The sequence below is a fragment of the Cajanus cajan genome, chromosome 6 (genome assembly GCF_000230855.2).
Source record: "Cajanus cajan strain Asha chromosome 6, NIPB_CcT2T_4, whole genome shotgun sequence".
In the NCBI taxonomy this organism is placed as follows: Eukaryota; Viridiplantae; Streptophyta; class Magnoliopsida; order Fabales; family Fabaceae; genus Cajanus; species Cajanus cajan.
Window position 1 is genome coordinate 18,659,698 of NC_138522.1, and position 19,178 is coordinate 18,678,875.

The 19,178-nt window shown below is 36.8% G+C and overlaps 1 protein-coding gene across 1 annotated transcript; it reads left to right on the forward strand.

The window, feature by feature from the left end:
* The first annotated feature begins 12,785 nt into the window (after positions 1–12,785).
* Positions 12,786–17,833, forward strand: LOC109806968 (cytochrome P450 734A1). The gene is made up of 5 exons (XM_020369499.3): positions 12,786–13,695; positions 15,045–15,268; positions 15,393–15,634; positions 15,720–16,095; positions 17,173–17,833. Exons 1-5 carry the CDS (start codon positions 13,431–13,433, stop codon positions 17,626–17,628), a joined length of 1,563 nt encoding a protein of 520 aa, XP_020225088.1. The 5' UTR covers positions 12,786–13,430; the 3' UTR covers positions 17,629–17,833.
* Positions 17,834–19,178: the final 1,345 nt, after the last annotated feature.

Below are 19,178 nucleotides of genomic sequence, written 5' to 3' on the forward strand. Positions count from 1 at the left end.
CGGCCGTACTGAAGTCAGTACGACCGTATTGACACTTCAATACGACCGCCGCGAACCCAATACGGGCGTATTGAAATTTCTGACTTTCAATACGACCGTATTGAACTCCAATACGACCGTATTGAAGTTCAAAAATTTCAATACGGCCGTATTGGCCCTGTAGGCCGTATTGCGCCTATTCCCTATAAATATGACGTCATTTGGACGTCCTACCACACTTTTTCACGGAGTTTTGACTCCCTCCTTGAGTATTTTGGGGTTTTTGAGCAGTGTTCTGCCCTAGAAAACTCTCTGGGAGTCGATCCGACGAAGTTCTTGAGCCCCGAGCCATTTTGCTTGAGGATCGAACCAAGTCGAGGGGAAATCTTTTTGATTCCCTTAGTTAAAATTTTGTTCTAGGAGAGCGAGGAGCGGGCTTGTAGAGCGTGGGAACGCCAAAACGCTTCCCAGTTCATTTTTTATAAAAAGCACGCTTCAAGAGGTTTCCCTTCAATCCTTCCTTTTACTGCTTTCTGTGTGCATATTTAAACTGTCATCATGTAGATAGTCAATTTATAATTGTTTAGAATAAATAGGGGTAATTTAGTAATTTTATACTGTTCTTTTAAAAAATAATCTGTCATAGGGAACCCGAAAGGGGCGCCGTGGGGTGCTAACACCTTCCCCACGCGTAACCGACTCCCTTACCCAACTCTGGTTGTAGTGGCCAAAGTTGATTTTTAAATCAATTGCCTTATCTTTTTTTTTTTTTTTTTTTTCTTTCCAATGTTTTGAGTAAAACATTGGTGGCGACTCCACGAACCCTCCTTTTATGAAAACCACTAATCCATGGAGGGTCCCGCTTGGGATTAATATGGATTAGTGAGCCTTTTAATAAAATTGCTCGTTTGACGAGGTCTCAGTTTGAGAATAAGTCATTCTAGCAATCCACTATTTTTAAACAAATAAACGAGTCCAACCATCCTTCGCGAATGCCGAAAGCCCGTTTCGGGCCGGTGGCGACAGAGTCTAATGTGCGAGAGGCATAGGCTATGACATGAGAAAGTCTCCCAACTCGCTAAGCTATAACAGCTCCAAGTGCAAAGTTGGATGCAATGCACATCAACTCAAAAGGAAGCTCCCAGTTTTCTTTATCAACCTCTATCCCCCTAGTAGAAACCATCTAAAAAATAGTAATGAGATTACCTACTAACCTTTCTAATAGCTGGTCAATGAATGCTAGTGGAAAGTGGTCATTGCGAGTTGCTTGATTTAATTTCCTGTAATCTATGCAAACTCGCCAATTATTTTGCACTCTAGTTGGAACCAACTCATCCTACTAATTCTTCACTACAGTGATCTTAGTCTTTTTAGGAACCACTTGCATAGGGCTCACCCACTAACTATCAAAGATAAGATAAATTGCAAGTAGCTTCATGACCTCCTTCTTCACCATATCTAAAATTATAGTATTGAGGCGTCTCTATGGCAGTTTGATAGGTTGGGACTCGTCCTACAGTAATATCCGGTGCATACAAATTGCTGGACTAATCCCTGGAAAGTCAGCTAAAGTCCATCCAATGGCTTTCTTGGGTCTCTCAAAACCTGCAATAGTCTGTCCTCCTAGTCAGGTAGAAGACTGTTGGATAAAATGATTGGAATCCCCTAGTAGTCCTCTAGGTAAGCATATTTTAGATGGCTAGGAAATGGTTTCAGCTCCAAGGTAGGTGGCTGCACAATGAAAGGTAAATGAGGTGGTGGTGGTGTAATCTCTAGAACTTGAACAAGTGGTGAAACATCTACTATGGCTACATTTGTAAGAGCAACATTAATCTCTGTATCTACACCTGTAAGAGCAGCATCAATCTCTGCATATATAGCACATGTAAATTTATCATCACAATCACAATGTATGTTAGTAATAACAAAATAAAAAAAATCATCCAAATCAGAGCATAAATTAGTGCAGTCATTAGTAAGTGTATGTAGATACATGATTTCGTCCAGGAAACATAAAAAAAGAAATAGACTTCCAGCATGAAGAAAAGAAGCTCATAAAGGCCCGAAAATAGCACCAGAGTAGGCCAATATGATATCCAAGTATCCAAAGAACCAAGTGCCATAATTAGTTGTCCAAAACGGGCCGTTCCCAAACCGGAATAGGCCATTCCAAGCTTAGGAAAAGGGGCTTGTAAACCTAGGTTAGAACACCCTGTTCTTACTTAGTCTGTTATGGGTAAATTTCAAATCCAAAACGAGTTATTCTGTGGTAAGAATGGGTCATTCCAGATTTAAGTTTTTCACATAACAAAAGAGTCTAGAACGGCCCGTTCCGAAATTGGAATGGCCTGTTCTGGTGGATTTTCATGCCTATAAATAGTAGGCTCGTGCACAATGCCAGTGGCCAAAAATAGGATATCTGATTAGACTCTGAAAACTCTAGTACTCTTTTTTCTCTCTTTTATTGTATTTCTTAAGATTGGTGAGGTATTGTGAAGTGTGAAAGGTAGCCAAAAAGCACCTTGAATTTTCCATATTTGGAAGTATCTACAAAGACTCGTTTTAAGAGGTATTTTTCTCTACTATCTTTCTTTTCTGTCATAAACAAGAACAATCATGTAGACATTTTAAGGAAAAATCATGTAAATATGTAGATGGTTATTAATAAAAGGGAACCAAATATTTAAATTATTATTTGAAATCGCGCTAATTTCGTCATAGGGTACGGATAGAGGGTGTAGTAGGATTCTTAACACCTTCCCTACACGTAATTGACCCTCGAATCCAATTCTGGTTGAAAAGGTCATCTTGGCATTTTAAAAACTCTTTTTTCTTTGTTTTGATATTTTGAGTAAAACATCGGTGGCGACTCCTTCGAACTCATTTTAAAACCATTAGTTAGGGATTAGTCTGGTGTCCGGATATTCCTTAATTGATGAGATTTTCAAAAAAAGGAAGTCTAAACCATATGTGGGTAAGGTCAGAAATTTTTGAGTTCCGACAGTGTATCAATTACATCCAAACAGAAAATAGAATGACTTTCAGGTGGATGTTTCGTGGCCTAAAAAAATTTAAACTGCATAATGTAATCTCCAAACTCCATGGAGAGAGTTCCTGCATAGACATCTATTTCGGTCCTGACTTTCCTTAAGAATGGTCTTCCTAAAATCAAGGCAGCATGCCTAGACTCATCCTGCATATCAAGAATGTAAAAATCTGCAGGGAAAAGTAAATCTTCAACTTTGGCTAGGACATCTTCCACTACTCCAAGTGGCTGCATAGAACTCCAGTTGGCCAATTTAATGACCACACTTGTAGGCATCAAGTCTCCAATCTACAATGATCTAAAAATAGTTGTAGACATAAAATTAATAGAAACACCTAGGTCTAACATAGCATTAGTAAAAATATACTCTCCTATGGTGCAAGGAAATGTAAAAGTTCAAAGATCTTTACATTTTTTAGGAAGCTCAGATGATAAATCAAAATCAGAAGGCATAATGGTAGAAATATTAAAAATTTTACTATCAATCATGGCTGAACTGTTTCTGCCTAGCTTCACTCTTTTATCTCCCTTCAGTTTCCTCTTGTGTGTTCACAATTCCTTAAGAAATTTTGCATACTTTGTATTCTGTTTAATTGCATCCAGGAGAGGAATATTCACCTCCACTTTTCTAAATGTATCCAACAACTCTTGATCTAGTTCATATCTCCTTGGAGGTATGAAGTTAGTAGAAATACACACAAAATGGAGGGTTGAATGTGTGTGTGCATGTTCGAAGGTAGATTTTCGAAAGTTTCTTTGCAATGCTATTTTTTTCTTAAAATGAATAGAGTGTTCAATCACGGTTGAAAACTTGTGCAGGCTTGTAAAGAAGATTTGTTTAACAAAACAAATTGTCTACTTTAAGAAACAAGTTGGGTGAGTTTGTTTTCCGTTTGAAAGATTTATCATCCAATAAAATGAATTGTTTTTCAAACAAGATAAGTAGTTGTGTTTTCGTCTAACAGTTTTTTGAAAAGAAAATGGATGAAAATGAAGTGAATATAGGAGAAGGTATGCACGGATGTTTATACTGGTTCACTCAATCTGAGCTACGTCTAGTTTTCTTCAACCGAAGGGTTCCACTAATTACTAAGTATTACAGGTATTCTAAACCACTTTTGGCTCGTCAACCTTGTCGCAACCCGAAAATTTCCGATCTTGCGACTAATGGTTTAAACATCCTTTTAAAGATATCATCAATTAAGGAATGCCCAGACACCAGACTAATCCTTAATCAATGGTTTTGAAAATAGGTTCATGGAGTCGCCACCAATATTTTACTCAAAAACATTGAAAAAAGGAAAGGTTTTTAAAGATCCAATAATGGCCTTGATAACCAGAATTGGGTTCGGGGGTCGGTTACGTTTAGGGAAGGTATTAAGCACCCCTACAGCGCCCTCTATCGGTACCCTATGATGAAGTTAGCATTATAAATTATAATAATAAAAATATTAAATCCCCTTTTTATTAATAATTATTTACATGCTTGAAATTTAAATTATACAATTAACCCTAAAATGTCTACACGATTATTTTTATTATAAATATTTATTATAGAGAAGAAATAAATAAAAAAGGGAGAAAGAGATTAACTGAAATACCTCTTGAATGAGCTCTATTGAATCTTCAAAACAGGAAGATTTTAGGTGCTTTGTGGCAACCTTTCACACTACAATGCCTCACAAAATCTCAAGAAATACAAAAGAGAGAGGGAGAGAGAAAAGAGAGAAATTTCGTACTCTAAGGAGTCTGGACGAAATTTTTTGGAGTCCCTTAGAAATGTGCCCAAGCTGTCTATTTATAGGCTTCAGTCTTTGAGTAAAAGATCCATTGTTTCTCTTGTGATAGTGAGGTGAAAATTCGGATCTTCACTCTTGTTTTGACAATAGATACCTTCACATTGTTTCCTTCGCGTAGACGGTGTCCCCTATATCCTTGCCCCATGGAGCAACTGAGTGTTGGATTGTATGCTCTATTAGCTGTCAAGGATGGTGAACCGAAACATCTAGGCTTCAAGATCCATGTGAATGCCCTATGTCGCTTGCTATGTCCAAATCTTCTCCTTTACTTCAGCAGTGTAGATGCCCCCACACCATTTCTTTCGGGTAGATGGTGTTTACATGCATCCTTGTCCCTAAGAGCAACTGAGTGTTGGTTTATATGCTCCGTCGGGTGATAAGGATGGTAAATCAAAACATCTAGGCTTCTGGTCTTGATGTAGATGCTTCCTATTGCTTCTGCTTGTCTCATGGTAGTGTGTTTCTTTATTTGTGGTTTGTTAAAGAGGGAGTATATTCTAAACTCAGCCTCTCCAAGCTGGACTGATATTTAGGGCTTCAGCCGGCCCACTGCTAGTTTTAGGGTCTAGCAACCCTTACCGATCTTGTACTAGTTTTGGGGATCTAGCAACCCTTACCGATCTTGTACTAGTTTTAGGGATCTAGCAACCCTTTCTGATCTTGTACTAGTTTTAGGGATCTAGCAACCCTTACCGATCTTGTACTAGTTTTGAGGATCTAGCAACCTTTTCTGGTCTTGTACTAGTTTTGAGGATCTAGCAACCCTTACTGATCTTGTACTAGTTTTAGGGATCTAGCAACCCTTACTGATCTTGTACTAGTTTTGAGGATCTAGCAACCTTTTCCGATCTTGTACTAGTTTTAGGGATCTAGCAACCCTTACTGATCTTGTACTTGATATCTTCTTGTTGGTGTTGTGAGATGAAACACTGCCCCCAGGTTGATGGGCAGGAGACGTTTGATGTGCCCTTGTGTTGGTGGGCAGGAGATGTTTGATGAGCCCCTGTGTTGGTGGGCAGAGAATGGATGACTGGCAGGGATTCCAATATGGCCCCTGCCGCTTGAGTATTGTGATGCCTCTCCAGGCACCTGCTTTTGGTAGATTTTTTCTGAATTTCATTTTTGTTTAGCTTCGACTCTTTTATGATTGAAGCTTGCCTTTTTTTTGTTATTATTTTTTTTAAATGCTTCGGCTTTTTCAACATTTACGAAGCTTGCCTTTTTCTCATGTTGTTTTTGCTTTTTTTTTGTAATCATTAGTGGAGGGATCTATTCCCATGATGTTATTTGTTGAATCTTTATTGACAAGTATTATTTTGGAAGCCACTCCTGGCTTTGGTAAGGAAAGCATTCCTGGTCTTGGCATTCTCTTGGATCATCCTTCATTCAGTTGAGAAGTAGGGCGCGATGGCCTCTTCATGCTTATGGGTTTGCTTATTTGGTTGATTCCATTCTATTCCACTATTGATATGTCTTTGCTTAGTGGGCACATAGAATCACTTGGTGTTGCCATTTGACACAACTTCGACTCATGCTTGGCTATTGAGCTTTTACGAGTGCTTTGTCCTGATGAGTCCTTCTGACCCATAGCAAGTAGAATGCATGGATGCATAGATGCAAAGAAAATGCAAGACAAGAATGATTCTTTTATTTATTTATTTTTTGTGTAACGCCCTTCCATATGCCCCTAACTCATATGCATGCGATGCAGTTTATGCTCATGTGTTTATTCCTAAAGATACAATTCAATTTTTTTTATGTCGGGAAATTAACCTGTACGCATTAAGGTTAATGTTGACGATTTCTTTCTATCCATGTCAATATTGATTACTGTCGGGATATGTTCTTTTGAGCCCAAGCTTCAGTGGCTCCTTGACTATCCAGTCGATGTGTGGTCAAACGTCTCTAACCTCTGTTTGAGGACATCTCGGCCTTCCCTCTGTGAGTATTCACTGTGCATTTTTCGTGTATCTTTTCAGTGCTATTTTAATGCCATAAGGGTCAAGAGAAAAGAAGGAAGGAATGTTATTATTATTATTTTTTTTTCCAAAAGGGTTGTTAGAAGGGATTTTTCAAAAAGGGTTTTTAGAAGAATGGCTGGCCAAGGTGGGCTTTAGTGTTTATGGCTATTAAACAAAGCATATTTGCTAAAAAGAAGCTATCATTGTGTTTAGCTTTTTTTGGAAAGTGAAGTGATGACTCGGGGTCGTACTCTAATTGGATGATTTCTTTGAGTTGCCTTTCAGTTTTCAACTCAGATTGCTGCTTTAACGTCCTAAATTTTGCCTAGGTCACTTGAGATGTGTTCCCTAGCGGACATTTTTCTTTTGATCTTTTCTTTTGCCTAGGTTACCCATTTTTACTTGTGGGTTGCCTAGCAGATCTTGCCCTAACTTTTACGCAACCTCCTTAATGGGTTTCCTGCCGGGCCTTCATTTTTTTTTGCAGCACTCATGAGGTATAGGATGTCTTTATTTTATCAAACCCTAGTCATATTTGAATTCTTGATTGTTCCTTTGTTATCCTTTCCATGCTATTATTGAGTAACGTCTTTGTTGCAAATACATTTTGCTTGTTAAGGGTTGATGGATGAGGCCTAGAGTGGATATTTAGAGGGAGAAGAGAAACGAAAGAGTGTTATGGCATTTAAAATAGTACTTTCGATTTACACGTGCCCCTTTAGCAAAGCTCGAAGGCCCGGGCATGCCCCGAGTTCGTGATTCGTACACAGAGAGATTAACCGAGGCTGCACCCTAGAGAGGCATGGTTGACGATTGGTTGAACTACGTTAGGAATGCATTCCCACTTGCTTGAATATGGGTGTTTCGTCTTCGGAGTGAAACCTTTATGAATTCTTGCTTTCTAAAGAGAATACTCAAGTTGCCTTTTGGTTTTCAACTCAAGCAGGCATTACTTTTTTTATGTATCCCTAACTTTTGCATAGGACGTATCCTATCGGGATTTTGATTCTTTTTTCTTTACCCTAATTTTTGCCTAGGACGCCCTTTACGGATTTTCGTCCTAGCGGGATTTGTCCTGCAATGCCTTTATTCTTCAATTGGGTTTTGTTGTGATTCCCTAAAAGCAAGGATTCATTCATTCTTGATCATTCTTCCTATCCCAACAATTGTCATTTCTGCATGGGGAACTCTCGTTGTGTGAATCATCAATTTGGGCGTGTTATGCCCCCCAGTCTTCTTACACATTACTGGTTTTTAAGTGCTTTCAATTTGATGTATCGAGTTTGCACTTGATCACCAGTGATCTCATTATTTGATTAACATGCATAGTTTCGGTTTCCCTTTTTATTCTTATTTATTATTTACAAGGAAGAGATATTATCTATATGAATTGCAAAATAGGATGCAAAGATGATTGAGAAATTCAACAAATATCATTCTCATTGATGTGTTTGTTTAGAGAACATTCTTTGTACAAGATCTTTTGGTGCACTTTGATGATATTGTTGCAGGCTACAGAAGCTCATGCTTGAATGATATCCTTATAGACATGTTTGCTCATTCATTGACTTGCAATTAATCTTCGTTTCTTCTCAGATTCTCTTCTTGCTATTCCCATCAGAAGTAACCGTCAATAGGATCTTCGGGTTCACCACTATTTTGGTGATTGCCAAAATTTTCATCTTTATTGACGAGGTTGATGAGTAGAGAAGAAAGATGCAGTTTGGAGTGATTTGATAATGATTTGATAACGAATTGGAGGTGTAAGGGAGCTTATGATCAATTTTTTTTTTAACTCCCTAGATTCATGATTTCTTGTTCATCAGGAGAGTTTTCTTTAGCTTCCTAAACTATGTTCTTTTGAAGCAAATTCTTTTTCTTTTTTTTTATATTGCTTCAATTTCCTTTTTTTTTTGCGTGCCTCCTTTTCGAAATTTCAAATAATCTCCTATTTGAATTGAGGAATGATATCTTTCTAGATTGGAAGAACTCTGAGAAGACGTAGACTTTGCTTTTTGTTGAAAAGATGACGAGAGTCCAAAATCTAGTAGGCCTCCTTAATATAAGGGCACATGAATCTTGTACTTAAGAATGTTCTCCTTTCTAAAAAATCTTTACGTACTATGTGCCTTCCATTTTCTAATGAATGTATATGCTAAATTGAAAGATGCATGATATTTGTTTTTGCCTAAATTTTATCATTTTTTTTTGTTACTAAAGGGGAATGATGCATGATTTTTGCTATATTTTTTTTCTTACTTTTTTTTAGAAATAAACTACCCTATATGATGCTTTAGAGTTAGGGTATATAGAAGGGAGTTAAAATTTTTATCATATTTTTTTTATTAATATCTATTTATTTGTAATTCTTATCCATTTGAAATAAATAAACAAACAAATGCAACACACATATGCTCAAACAAATGTACACCCGCGAACAGTCACGTTTAAATCCTTGGTCTGTGGTCCCTGCAAGAAAAGTGCATTGTATAGGACAGTTCTAATCTCACTGGTCTTAAGGCCCCCAAGGTGCCCCCATTATAGGGACCCAGTATCTCTGTCGCCGTCACCTGGCAAACTCTAAGGTCTGTCGCAGTATTTCGGGCTAGAGTAACCGGTTATCACCTTGAGTGTGATTTTCGACAAGGCTCGCAGGCTCCAAGGCCAAACTTGGGCCGGTCGTACGTCAACCACTCCCTATGTTTATTACCCTCATGCCCCCGGGTGTAGGGGGAACTGTTGTGTGCAAAGGATTGTGTATAGTTTTATTCAAACAGGTGCAGAATTTAAATAAACAAACAAACATATATTAAAGCCAAACCAATAAAACAAATAAAGTAAAGGGGAAAAATATTTAAATTATTATTTTTATTTTATTAACTTCATCAATTAAATGGGCCTGACCCTCTTTAAACGTCCCCTGTGGAGTCTCCATCTGTCGCAACCCGAAAATTTTCGATCTTGCGACTAATGGTTTAGACATCTTTTTAAAGATCTCATCAATTAAGGAATGCCCAGACACCAGACTAATCCTTAATCAATGGTTTTGAAAATAGGTTCATGGAGTCGCCACCAATATTTTACTCAAAAACATTGGAAAAAGAAAAGGTTTTTAAAGATCCAATAATGGCCTTAATAACCAGAATTGGGTTCGGGGTCGGTTACGTGTAGGGAAGGTATTAAGCACCCCTACAACGCCCTCTATCGGTACCCTATGATGAAGTTAGCATTATAAATTATAATAATAAAAATATTAAATCCCCTTTTTATTAATAATTATTTACATGCTTGAAATTTAAATTATACAATTAACCCTAAAATGTCTACACGGTTATTTTTATTATAAATATTTATTATAGAGAAGAAATAAATAAAAAAGGGAGAAAGAGATTAACTGAAATACCTCTTGAATGAGCTCTATTGAATCTTCAAAACAATAAGATTTTAGGTGCTTTGTGGCAACCTTTCGTACTCTAAGGAGTCTGGACGAAATTTTTTGGAGTCCCTTAGAAATGTGCCCAAGCTGTCTATTTATAGGCTTCAGACAGGGTCCAGAACGGCCCGTTCTGAAATCGGAACGGCCCGTTCTAGATCTGGCCGTTACGTGTTAATTTAGTGTATTGGAACGGGCCGTTCTGAAATCGGAACGGCCCGTTCCAGAGGCGCGTTTAACACATAAATGCCATTTTGGAATGGCCTGTTCCGATTTTGGAACGGCCCGTTCCAGTTTAGGGTTTTAGGCTCTTTTTTGTAAATTGGAACGGCCCGTTCCAGTTTTGGAACAGCCCGTTCCGGGCTACTAAAACCAGCTTTTTTGATCTTTTAGTCTTCTGATGTCATGTCCTGTTATTTCCATGATTGGGAGCTCCTTTTCTCGATAATAGACGTTCATTTCTTCGTTTGTATGCCCCCCGGACGAAATTGGGTGTCTACAAACCTCTCTTGCCGACGCTAGTATTCTTTAATAACTTTTAGTTCTTCAAGTATTCTTGACCACTTCTGGCCCGCTAGCTGCACTCTCTAGCGCTAGTATTCTCAAACCACTTCTGGTTCACAAGTATTCTTTCTACTAGCCTCTTCAGGCTTTATAGCAAATGAAGGTGTTGAGTGTGTTTTTTCAGCTTTCACAGAGAGGATAGGATAGCTTGTACACTCTCTAAGGTGCGTAACCTTAGTTTTACAATAATAAGTGTCTAAGTGTTTGTTTACTCTCGTAAAGAGGATAGACTATTAGCAACACTTACTAAGATAAGCTATCTTAGTTTTTACACAGATATGCATGAAATTCTTTTTGAGAAGAAATGTAGCTTATACTTTTTTGCTTTCTTTTTCTTATTGCCCGTTTTCTCCACTTCTCTGTTCTACTACTTCTTCTTCTTTGCCTTGATATTTACAGTCATTTGATAAATCTGCCCGTTGTTTGAATTCAAATTTTCCTGTTGGAGCGTAGCTTCATGTCGTTGTAGATAAAGGCTTGTTCATGGCTATGTAAATCTTTTCATTTAATGCATTTGATCCTGCATTAAATGTTTTCTGGTATACGTGAAATCCTTTTGTGTAGTTGATTATTCCAATGTCTGACTTCAATCTAATCTAGGCATATTTGTACTTGTTTCATCAGTTTAGCTGCTGCGATTGTTATTTTTCTCTGAAAAGTAGGTGTCCTTTTTCTAACATATGCAACTTTGACTTGTAACTCCATGCTTGCCTATTTTTCTTCTTTTCTGTATTCTGGTTTGACGTCCTTTTGTGTTTCTTGTCTGATTTCACTCGATGTAATTAGTGGACTTTAGACGCGCTTCATTGCTTTCTAACTGCGTCTAGATACGGAATTCTTCGTCTGGTCTTGAGAGTGATAGCTTCGTTTCCTAGTTCGTTTGGTTCTATCTGATGTTTTCATCAATTCACATTGATGTATGTCCAACTTCCGTTTCATGCTTGACTTAGACTCATACAGTGCTTGTTTCGGTCTTACATCTGATTCCTCATGCTTCAGTTGATAGATTCGTCTTATCTTATATTTTGATTAGTCCTCAATTGATCTTAGTCTTGATACTAACTTCTGCCATCGTCTAATGTTTTGTCCAACTCGATTATGCTTGACCATTCTTGCCCTTCATTTTTCCTGAACTTATTGTCGTTTATCTGAAACACTAATACACATGTCAGCAATAACAATACGTATTATATTTGTGATATTCAAAACCTCGGTGGGAATTGCAAATGCGCTTTGTCTGACTCAACAAGGTACTTTGGTTGGGAATGGCAAAGGAATATGTTTTTCTACTGATATTGTATTTTTTTCTACTATTTTATTTTTTCTGCAATAATTGTTTTTTTTTCTTTTTCTGTTGCAACATCTAATTCCTTGCTGCTCATCAAAGTTATGACACTCACATTTCCCTTAGGATTAATGACTGTTTGTGAAGGAAGGTTGTTGGATCCTTGTGATTGCATGTTGTTAATGGATTGAGTTTTTAAAAAATTATACAAGTTCAACCCAATCCAACCCATTAAATTTTGATCGAGTCGAATAGCAGATTTATCCAAATCTGACTTAACTCTATCCGCTTACACCCGTAATTAGAATATCTTTAATTGTGTAATTATAGTATACTAAATTAACTCATTTTTACAAGCCATCCAATGTTTTAAGAGGTTTAAGAAATTGAACAAGTTTTTTTTCTTCTATTGGTGCTATCCTTAAAATCTTTAAATGTATTATCTTTCTCCAAAATCATCAGAAATATTAAGAATCGTTATTTATATCAGCAATAATTTTTATATAAGAATTGTCACATCAATTGCTCACACAACAAAAATAAAAAGGACATGTCTATGAACAAATTAATAACATTTAATTTTCTATTTATTAGTGTATTTATTTTACATAATTAAAGAATATTGAAACCATTACAATAACATTTATTATAACATCCATAACAATTCAGTTTACTATAAATCACATATAATCATATTCATTTAGTATGTAGTACTACCATTAAAAGTATATTGTAAAATTGCAAATGATTACTAATTAAATGAAATTGGTCTGTATTTAAAAAAAATTAAACAAAATAAAAATTAAATAAATATGAACATTTAAATAAAAATAAAAATATAATTTAACCTCAATTTTATCCTATATAAGAAAAGTATTCAAAATTGTCTTAGTATTTAATAAGCCAAATTTTTTATAAGTTTCTTATGTACCGTTGATATGTTTACCTAATCATAAACAAAGTTTTATGTCAATTATATACATAAATATATATTTAATAAAATAAACATCGAATATAAGTACAGATAAAACTGTATTTCTGATTAAAAACTATACTAATGTTGGCAATTCAAACCTAAGTTACTTGAGCTAAATTTTGTTCTAATTATTAATATTCATGTTGCTGAGAAAGAGAAAGTAACATGGTGTAAAAAAATATAAAAAGGCTCCAATCCTTAGAATTTCAATGGCGGCCCCTACGGCGTTGGCCCTGTTACCTTTTCTATGCCTCCTCTTCTTTCTTCCTCTGTCCGTGTCCTTCCTTGTAATGCTATAAAGGCAACACACTAACAACCAAACAAAAGCCAAAGGCTGCTCAGCACCACACACATATATATACACTCAAGTTCAAGCTCTCAAAACACATGGAACAGTTTAAGATTCTTTTTGTTTTTCTCCTCACTCTGCTACTTGTGCTCAAGCTCGCACTCTCGCTCTGGTGGAGACCAAGAAAAATTGCCAGACATTTCTCCAAGCAAGGAATCAGAGGACCCCCTTATCGTTTCTTCATTGGAAATGTTAAGGAACTCGTGGGACTCATGATGAAAGCTTCCTCTCAACCCATGCCTTTCTCTCACAACATTCTCCCTAGAGTCCTCTCCTTCTACCATCACTGGAAGAAAATTTACGGTACTTGTTTCATTTATCATCATTATTCTCACCTCTCTTCTTAAAATTCCCCCTTTCTTTCTCTCTTAAGAAACTCAATCAGTATAACTCAACCTTACAAATCACACTCTTATAAAGTATAAAATCCTCTCTACTTATATTCAGTTTATTGATCTTATAACCGAAAGATGTGAGATCTCCAATACTCTCACTTTCACAGAGTCACACTCAATTCTTGTACACATATACATTGTCTTTCTAGGAAATCCAAAACGAGCCAAAGTGCAGTGGGTTTCATCAATATTTTTCACACCCTTTTGTGCTGTGCTGGTGCTCTTCAAACGATGATGTTTCTTTTGCTAGTTTAATGATCCTTCTTCCACAATTTCGAGACTTTTTAAGCACTCGTTTCCGGAGGTAGGGTGCTTCTTTTTGCAACCATTCTAGCTTTCCTTTTCCAGAGCTAGTTTTGTTGCACCACCTCTCTCTTTTCCACTTTCTCTGCGTTTCTCTCTGTTTCCCTTTTTTACGCTTCTTTTGCAATTGTTTTATTTATCCAATATGGCTCAAAGTTAGTTTTAAAAAAATGATCCGCGACCCATAATGCCAGGTTTTCAGACTCACCACACCAGCGTTTTTCCACTGCAATTATGGACACATTTGTCCTCAATTTCTTGTAATACGAAGGATAGCAATGAATATACAATTGTGAACGCAATTTAAAAACCTTAATAAAGCCTATGTAAATCAATGAATATACAATTGTAGTATTTATTACGTGCTGACCCCTGTTCAGTATGGATGTCAGTAACACAAAATTAAACTAGCACTTATTCTAAGTTTTATTTTCCTATAAAAAAAATACCCAGTTTATTAAAGAACCCTTCTGATTTATAATGTCATAGTGTTTATGATATATAAGTTCAATTTGTTGAATGTGATGCTGTCATCTGATTTTGCGCTGTTTCCCATGTCTTATTTTTCTTGTGTTGTAATACGGGGAAATTGAATTTTGACAATGTAGTTGTATGTGTTTGGTAACCGTTTTCAAATTGACTTGTCTTCTTCAATTCCCTCCTCCTCCTGTTTATTGCCACCTCTCTGTATATGTCTCTGTGCTGTAGGGTCCTCACCGTCCTTGCATCCTCTGAAACCAACGGTTGTCATGTTTCCTTCTCCTTTCATCATTTTACAAACCTCACACTTGCTACACCAGCCTCTGTGCCACTTCCAACTTCATGTAAAAATGTCTCATTTTTTCTTAGTTTATGAAAAATCCCTCACATGCAAAATTACAATCACAATTACAATTGCAAAATTGCTTAACCAGGGAACTAATTAATCAAAGTCTCTCATTTGATTTGTTAAAGGAGCAACATTTCTTGTTTGGTTTGGACCCACTGTTCGAGTCACCATCTCTGATCCAGACCTCATCAGGGAAATCTTCACCACCAAATCAGAATTCTATGAGAAAAACGAATCTCCCCCACTTGTGAAGCAGCTCGAAGGTGATGGACTCCTTAGCCTCAAAGGAGAAAAATGGGCTCACCACAGAAGAATCATCTCTCCCACCTTTCACATGGAAAATCTCAAAGTAATTAAGTACCCTACCTAGTATATTCCTAACTCGTTCTTTCAATACATTATATTATATTATCATGCACCAATTTTTTTTATTATTATAACAATGGTGCCCAATTGTATATGCATTTTTGTAGCTCTTGATTCCGATTATGGCAACAAGCGTGGTTGAGATGTTGGAGAAGTGGAAGGCAATGGCAGAAAAGGGTGAGGTGGAAATCGAAGTTTCGGAATGTTTTCAAACGTTAACAGAAGATGTGATCACTAGGACAGCGTTTGGAAGTAGCTACGAAGATGGAAAAGCCGTTTTCCGGTTACAAGCCCAACAAATGGTCCTTGCAGCCGATGCCTTCCAAAAGGTGTTCATTCCAGGTTACAGGTACTCAATGTCTCAGTAATAATAATACCCATTAAGAAAATTTACAACTAATTATTTATTGATGCACTAATTTGGAACATTCTAGATTCTTGCCCACGAGGAGGAACATAAATTGTTGGAAATTGGAGAAGGAGATGAAGAAATCGTTGGTGAAGCTGATCGATAGAAGAAAAGAGAATGCGTGTGGGAAAGAGGAAAAAAAAGGAGCGAAGGATTTGCTGGGGATTATGATTGGGGCTTCAAACACCACCTCGAACGTGAGCGTAACGGTGGATGACATAGTGGAAGAGTGCAAGACGTTTTTCTTTGCAGGCAAACACACCACTTCGAACCTGCTGACGTGGACGACGATTCTGCTTGCGATGCACCCTGAGTGGCAGGTACGGGCACGTGAGGAGCTGCTGAGTGTGTGCGGGGCACGTGACGTTCCCACCAAGGACGACCTTGCCAAGCTTAAGACAGTAAGCAACTAACTCAAGCAACCCTCTCTTGGCCTTGTTTTGTGTGAGGTTTGGATTCGGACAAAAATCTTGTTTTGTCTCTTCGCCCTTGTTTTCTGTGTTCTTTTCCTCGCACAACACAGGCCCTTCTCGCTTTCTCTTTCTTATCTCCAGGGAGCATGTAGGGGCACTTTTATCGTTTCCGACATACAAATTTTGTTTTCGTTTAACAAACGTTTCTTGCAGAAATAACAAAAAATCGCTTTAATATTGTTTATCATTATATTTAAACACTTCCTTCTTGAGTTCTTCTTATATCCTACTTGTCTCTTTCTTTGCTTCTTTGTATCTTTATGGCAAAATAATTGTTTTTTAACATAATGAGATAACTTTTGTACATGTTTATTTTTTCTTGCTATTTTTTTTTTGTCTGCCATGACTTGCTTGTTTCTGTATCAAACTAAATATTTATCATTACTCATTCACCATTTCAATTTAAATATTTAATAATAGGAGTTTTCGAATTTTAATTTTCTAATCTTTATTCAAAATGTTTCATCAATTAAAATAAATTTAAATGTTTTTAGTATATATATATATATAGTGGATTAAGTTATTCTGAGAATAACTTTTAAATAATAATAATAATTATTATTATTCACCTTTTATTCTCTTTTAATTTAATTATTATAATGAGGAATTTATCTTTAACAGTCATGGAGAGATGAGGAGACAAATATTATCATGTAGTATGTATTTTTTATTTATCATTTTTATGTGATATTAAGGGAGCAAAAAAGCACATGGTGCTTCTCTGTATTTTTCTCAAAAATAAAATAAAATAAAATAATATAAATAATATAATAGGCAATTACTTAAAACAAAACATTCACAGTAATTTACAGACAATTAAAGTGACAAAATTCTCTAAAAATATTTACACAAAGTGAATATCCCTTTGTATATGCCGATATATATAACACAAGATACACTAATATGAGTTAGTGACACTAATATTAATATCAACTAATAACACATTGTTTGCATTGTAATTAAATTGTTATTTTCATAATATAATGGATTATCTTGTGGTTGTAGCTGACAATGGTCGTGAACGAGTCCCTAAGACTGTACCCTCCCACAATCGCAACCATAAGAAGGGCAAAAGCTGACGTGGAGCTAGGGGAGTACAAGATCCCGTGCGGGACGGAGCTCCTGATCCCCATAGTGGCCGTTCATCACGATCAGGCCACGTGGGGCAGCGACGCGAGTGAGTTCAATCCTGGCCGTTTCTCCAACGGCGTGTCCCGCGCAGCGCAACACCCTTTCGCCTTCATCCCCTTTGGCCTCGGTGTGCGCACATGCATCGGACAAAACCTCGCAATTCTTCAAACCAAACTCGCCCTTGCGATCATGCTTCGCGGTTTTAGTTTCAGGCTGGCCCCAAGCTATCGCCACGCACCAACGGTCCTCATGCTGCTCTACCCTCAATACGGTGCGCCAATACTTTTCCAACGCGTATCCACAACCGCCACTACTTTGGGTTCTACCTGATTATGCATGTGTTTTTGTGTAGATTGGGTGTACATGTGGCTTGTGTTTAGGATCAAACTCCCCCTTTTGGCTTTGTCTTGTGAGTTGAAGGAAAAAAAAATATAGATACATATGTATGAATTAATTAGGTTTTATATATGTTGATGGTTTGAAAGAGGTTCTTAGAAGCTTATAACATTGATGTCAATTTTATTTTTTTTTAGAACATTGTGGAATATTATAGCCAAACATGGTTTGTGTTAATTCAATTGCGTTGTAAAAAAATGTTACCTCAATTGCAATCACAATATAGGTTTATGATTGTTCAATAATTTTTATACTTCAACTGTGCAGTGCAATTTGAAACTGTTATAATATAATGATGGAAACTTGTTTGGAGAATCCGGATTGATGAGAATCCTCTTCAAGTTCCTCCCTAGATCTTCGACTCCTTGATTCTTCCTAAGCTTTGCTAAGGTATCCTATGGAGGAGGAGGCCTTAGAACCACCAAGATTTGGTGGAGAACTCTCCCAAGAGGCGCCACTCCTTGTTGAAGAGATTAGTCCCTTCAATTCTCACCACACTCTTCAATGAAGGGATAAGAGAATTGGATGAATATCAAAGAGGTTTAGGGACTTTTAGAAGAGAGTAATCTGAAAAATATTTCAGAAATGAAATCTCTATACATCCAAAAGTGTTTTACAATGAAGGAAAAACGAAAATATAGGAGTAGGAAGCTTGGAGAGCAAGCTAGCCTTAACCATGGTTCACTAGGAACCATGGTAAGGTCTAGCTAACCATCCATGGTCTAGAGGCTTGGAGAGCAAGCTACTCACTTAGCTTGTTTGGTAAGCAAGCTTAGGAGAAGCTTGTGCTTCAAGCTTCTAAGCTTGAGTGTGAACAAGCAATGTGAACACAAATCAAGGTGGGCGGCTCATGGACTTTATTTTACTCCAACCGGTTTTGAAAAAATGTTGATTTGGTTTAGTTAGGTTCATCCAATGTGAATGAAACCTAGCTAAATCAAATCTATGAAAAATTAGGAGTAAAATGAGTCTAATATGTAAAATTTTGCCTAGGCCCATTTCTAGGTCCAATTGCTAGTAACACTCTCTAGCTTGCTAGTTACACTCTCTAGCTTGCTAATGCCACTCCCAATCCTACTACTAGAAAACTAAGAAAATAGTGTATTTCTAGATTAGGTTAAATGGAGCCAAAGTGTCCAAGTAACCTACCCTAGAAACAATATACAATAGCTAATAAAAGGAAATAAAGTGTCTCACAAATACAAAGGCAAAAATACACCTATACAAGTATCTACTATATACAAGGTACAAGAAATCAAACTATACAATGTATGTACAATAGAGACTATGAGACTAAAAAGAGGAATTATACTCAATACTCATATTGAGCATAGGTCTAAGAAGCACCTCCTCTCTAGAAACCTCCTCTCACTACTAGAAAAATGGAAATTAGAGACGGAAAGAATCTGTCACAAAATTATTAGTGACGGAATTTATGACGGATTTTGGGTCGTCACAAAAAATGGCGTCACAAAATATTTAGT

Bases quoted from the DNA above. Each gene is read 5' to 3' on its own strand.
- LOC109806968 (XM_020369499.3), top strand. From the start codon at position 13,431: ATGGAACAGTTTAAGATTCTTTTTGTTTTTCTCCTCACTCTGCTACTT. The intron at 13,696-15,044 runs GTACTTGTTTCA...GATTTGTTAAAG, and splicing joins TCACTGGAAGAAAATTTACG to GAGCAACATTTCTTGTTTGG. The intron at 15,635-15,719 runs GTACTCAATGTC...GGAACATTCTAG, and splicing joins GTGTTCATTCCAGGTTACAG to ATTCTTGCCCACGAGGAGGA.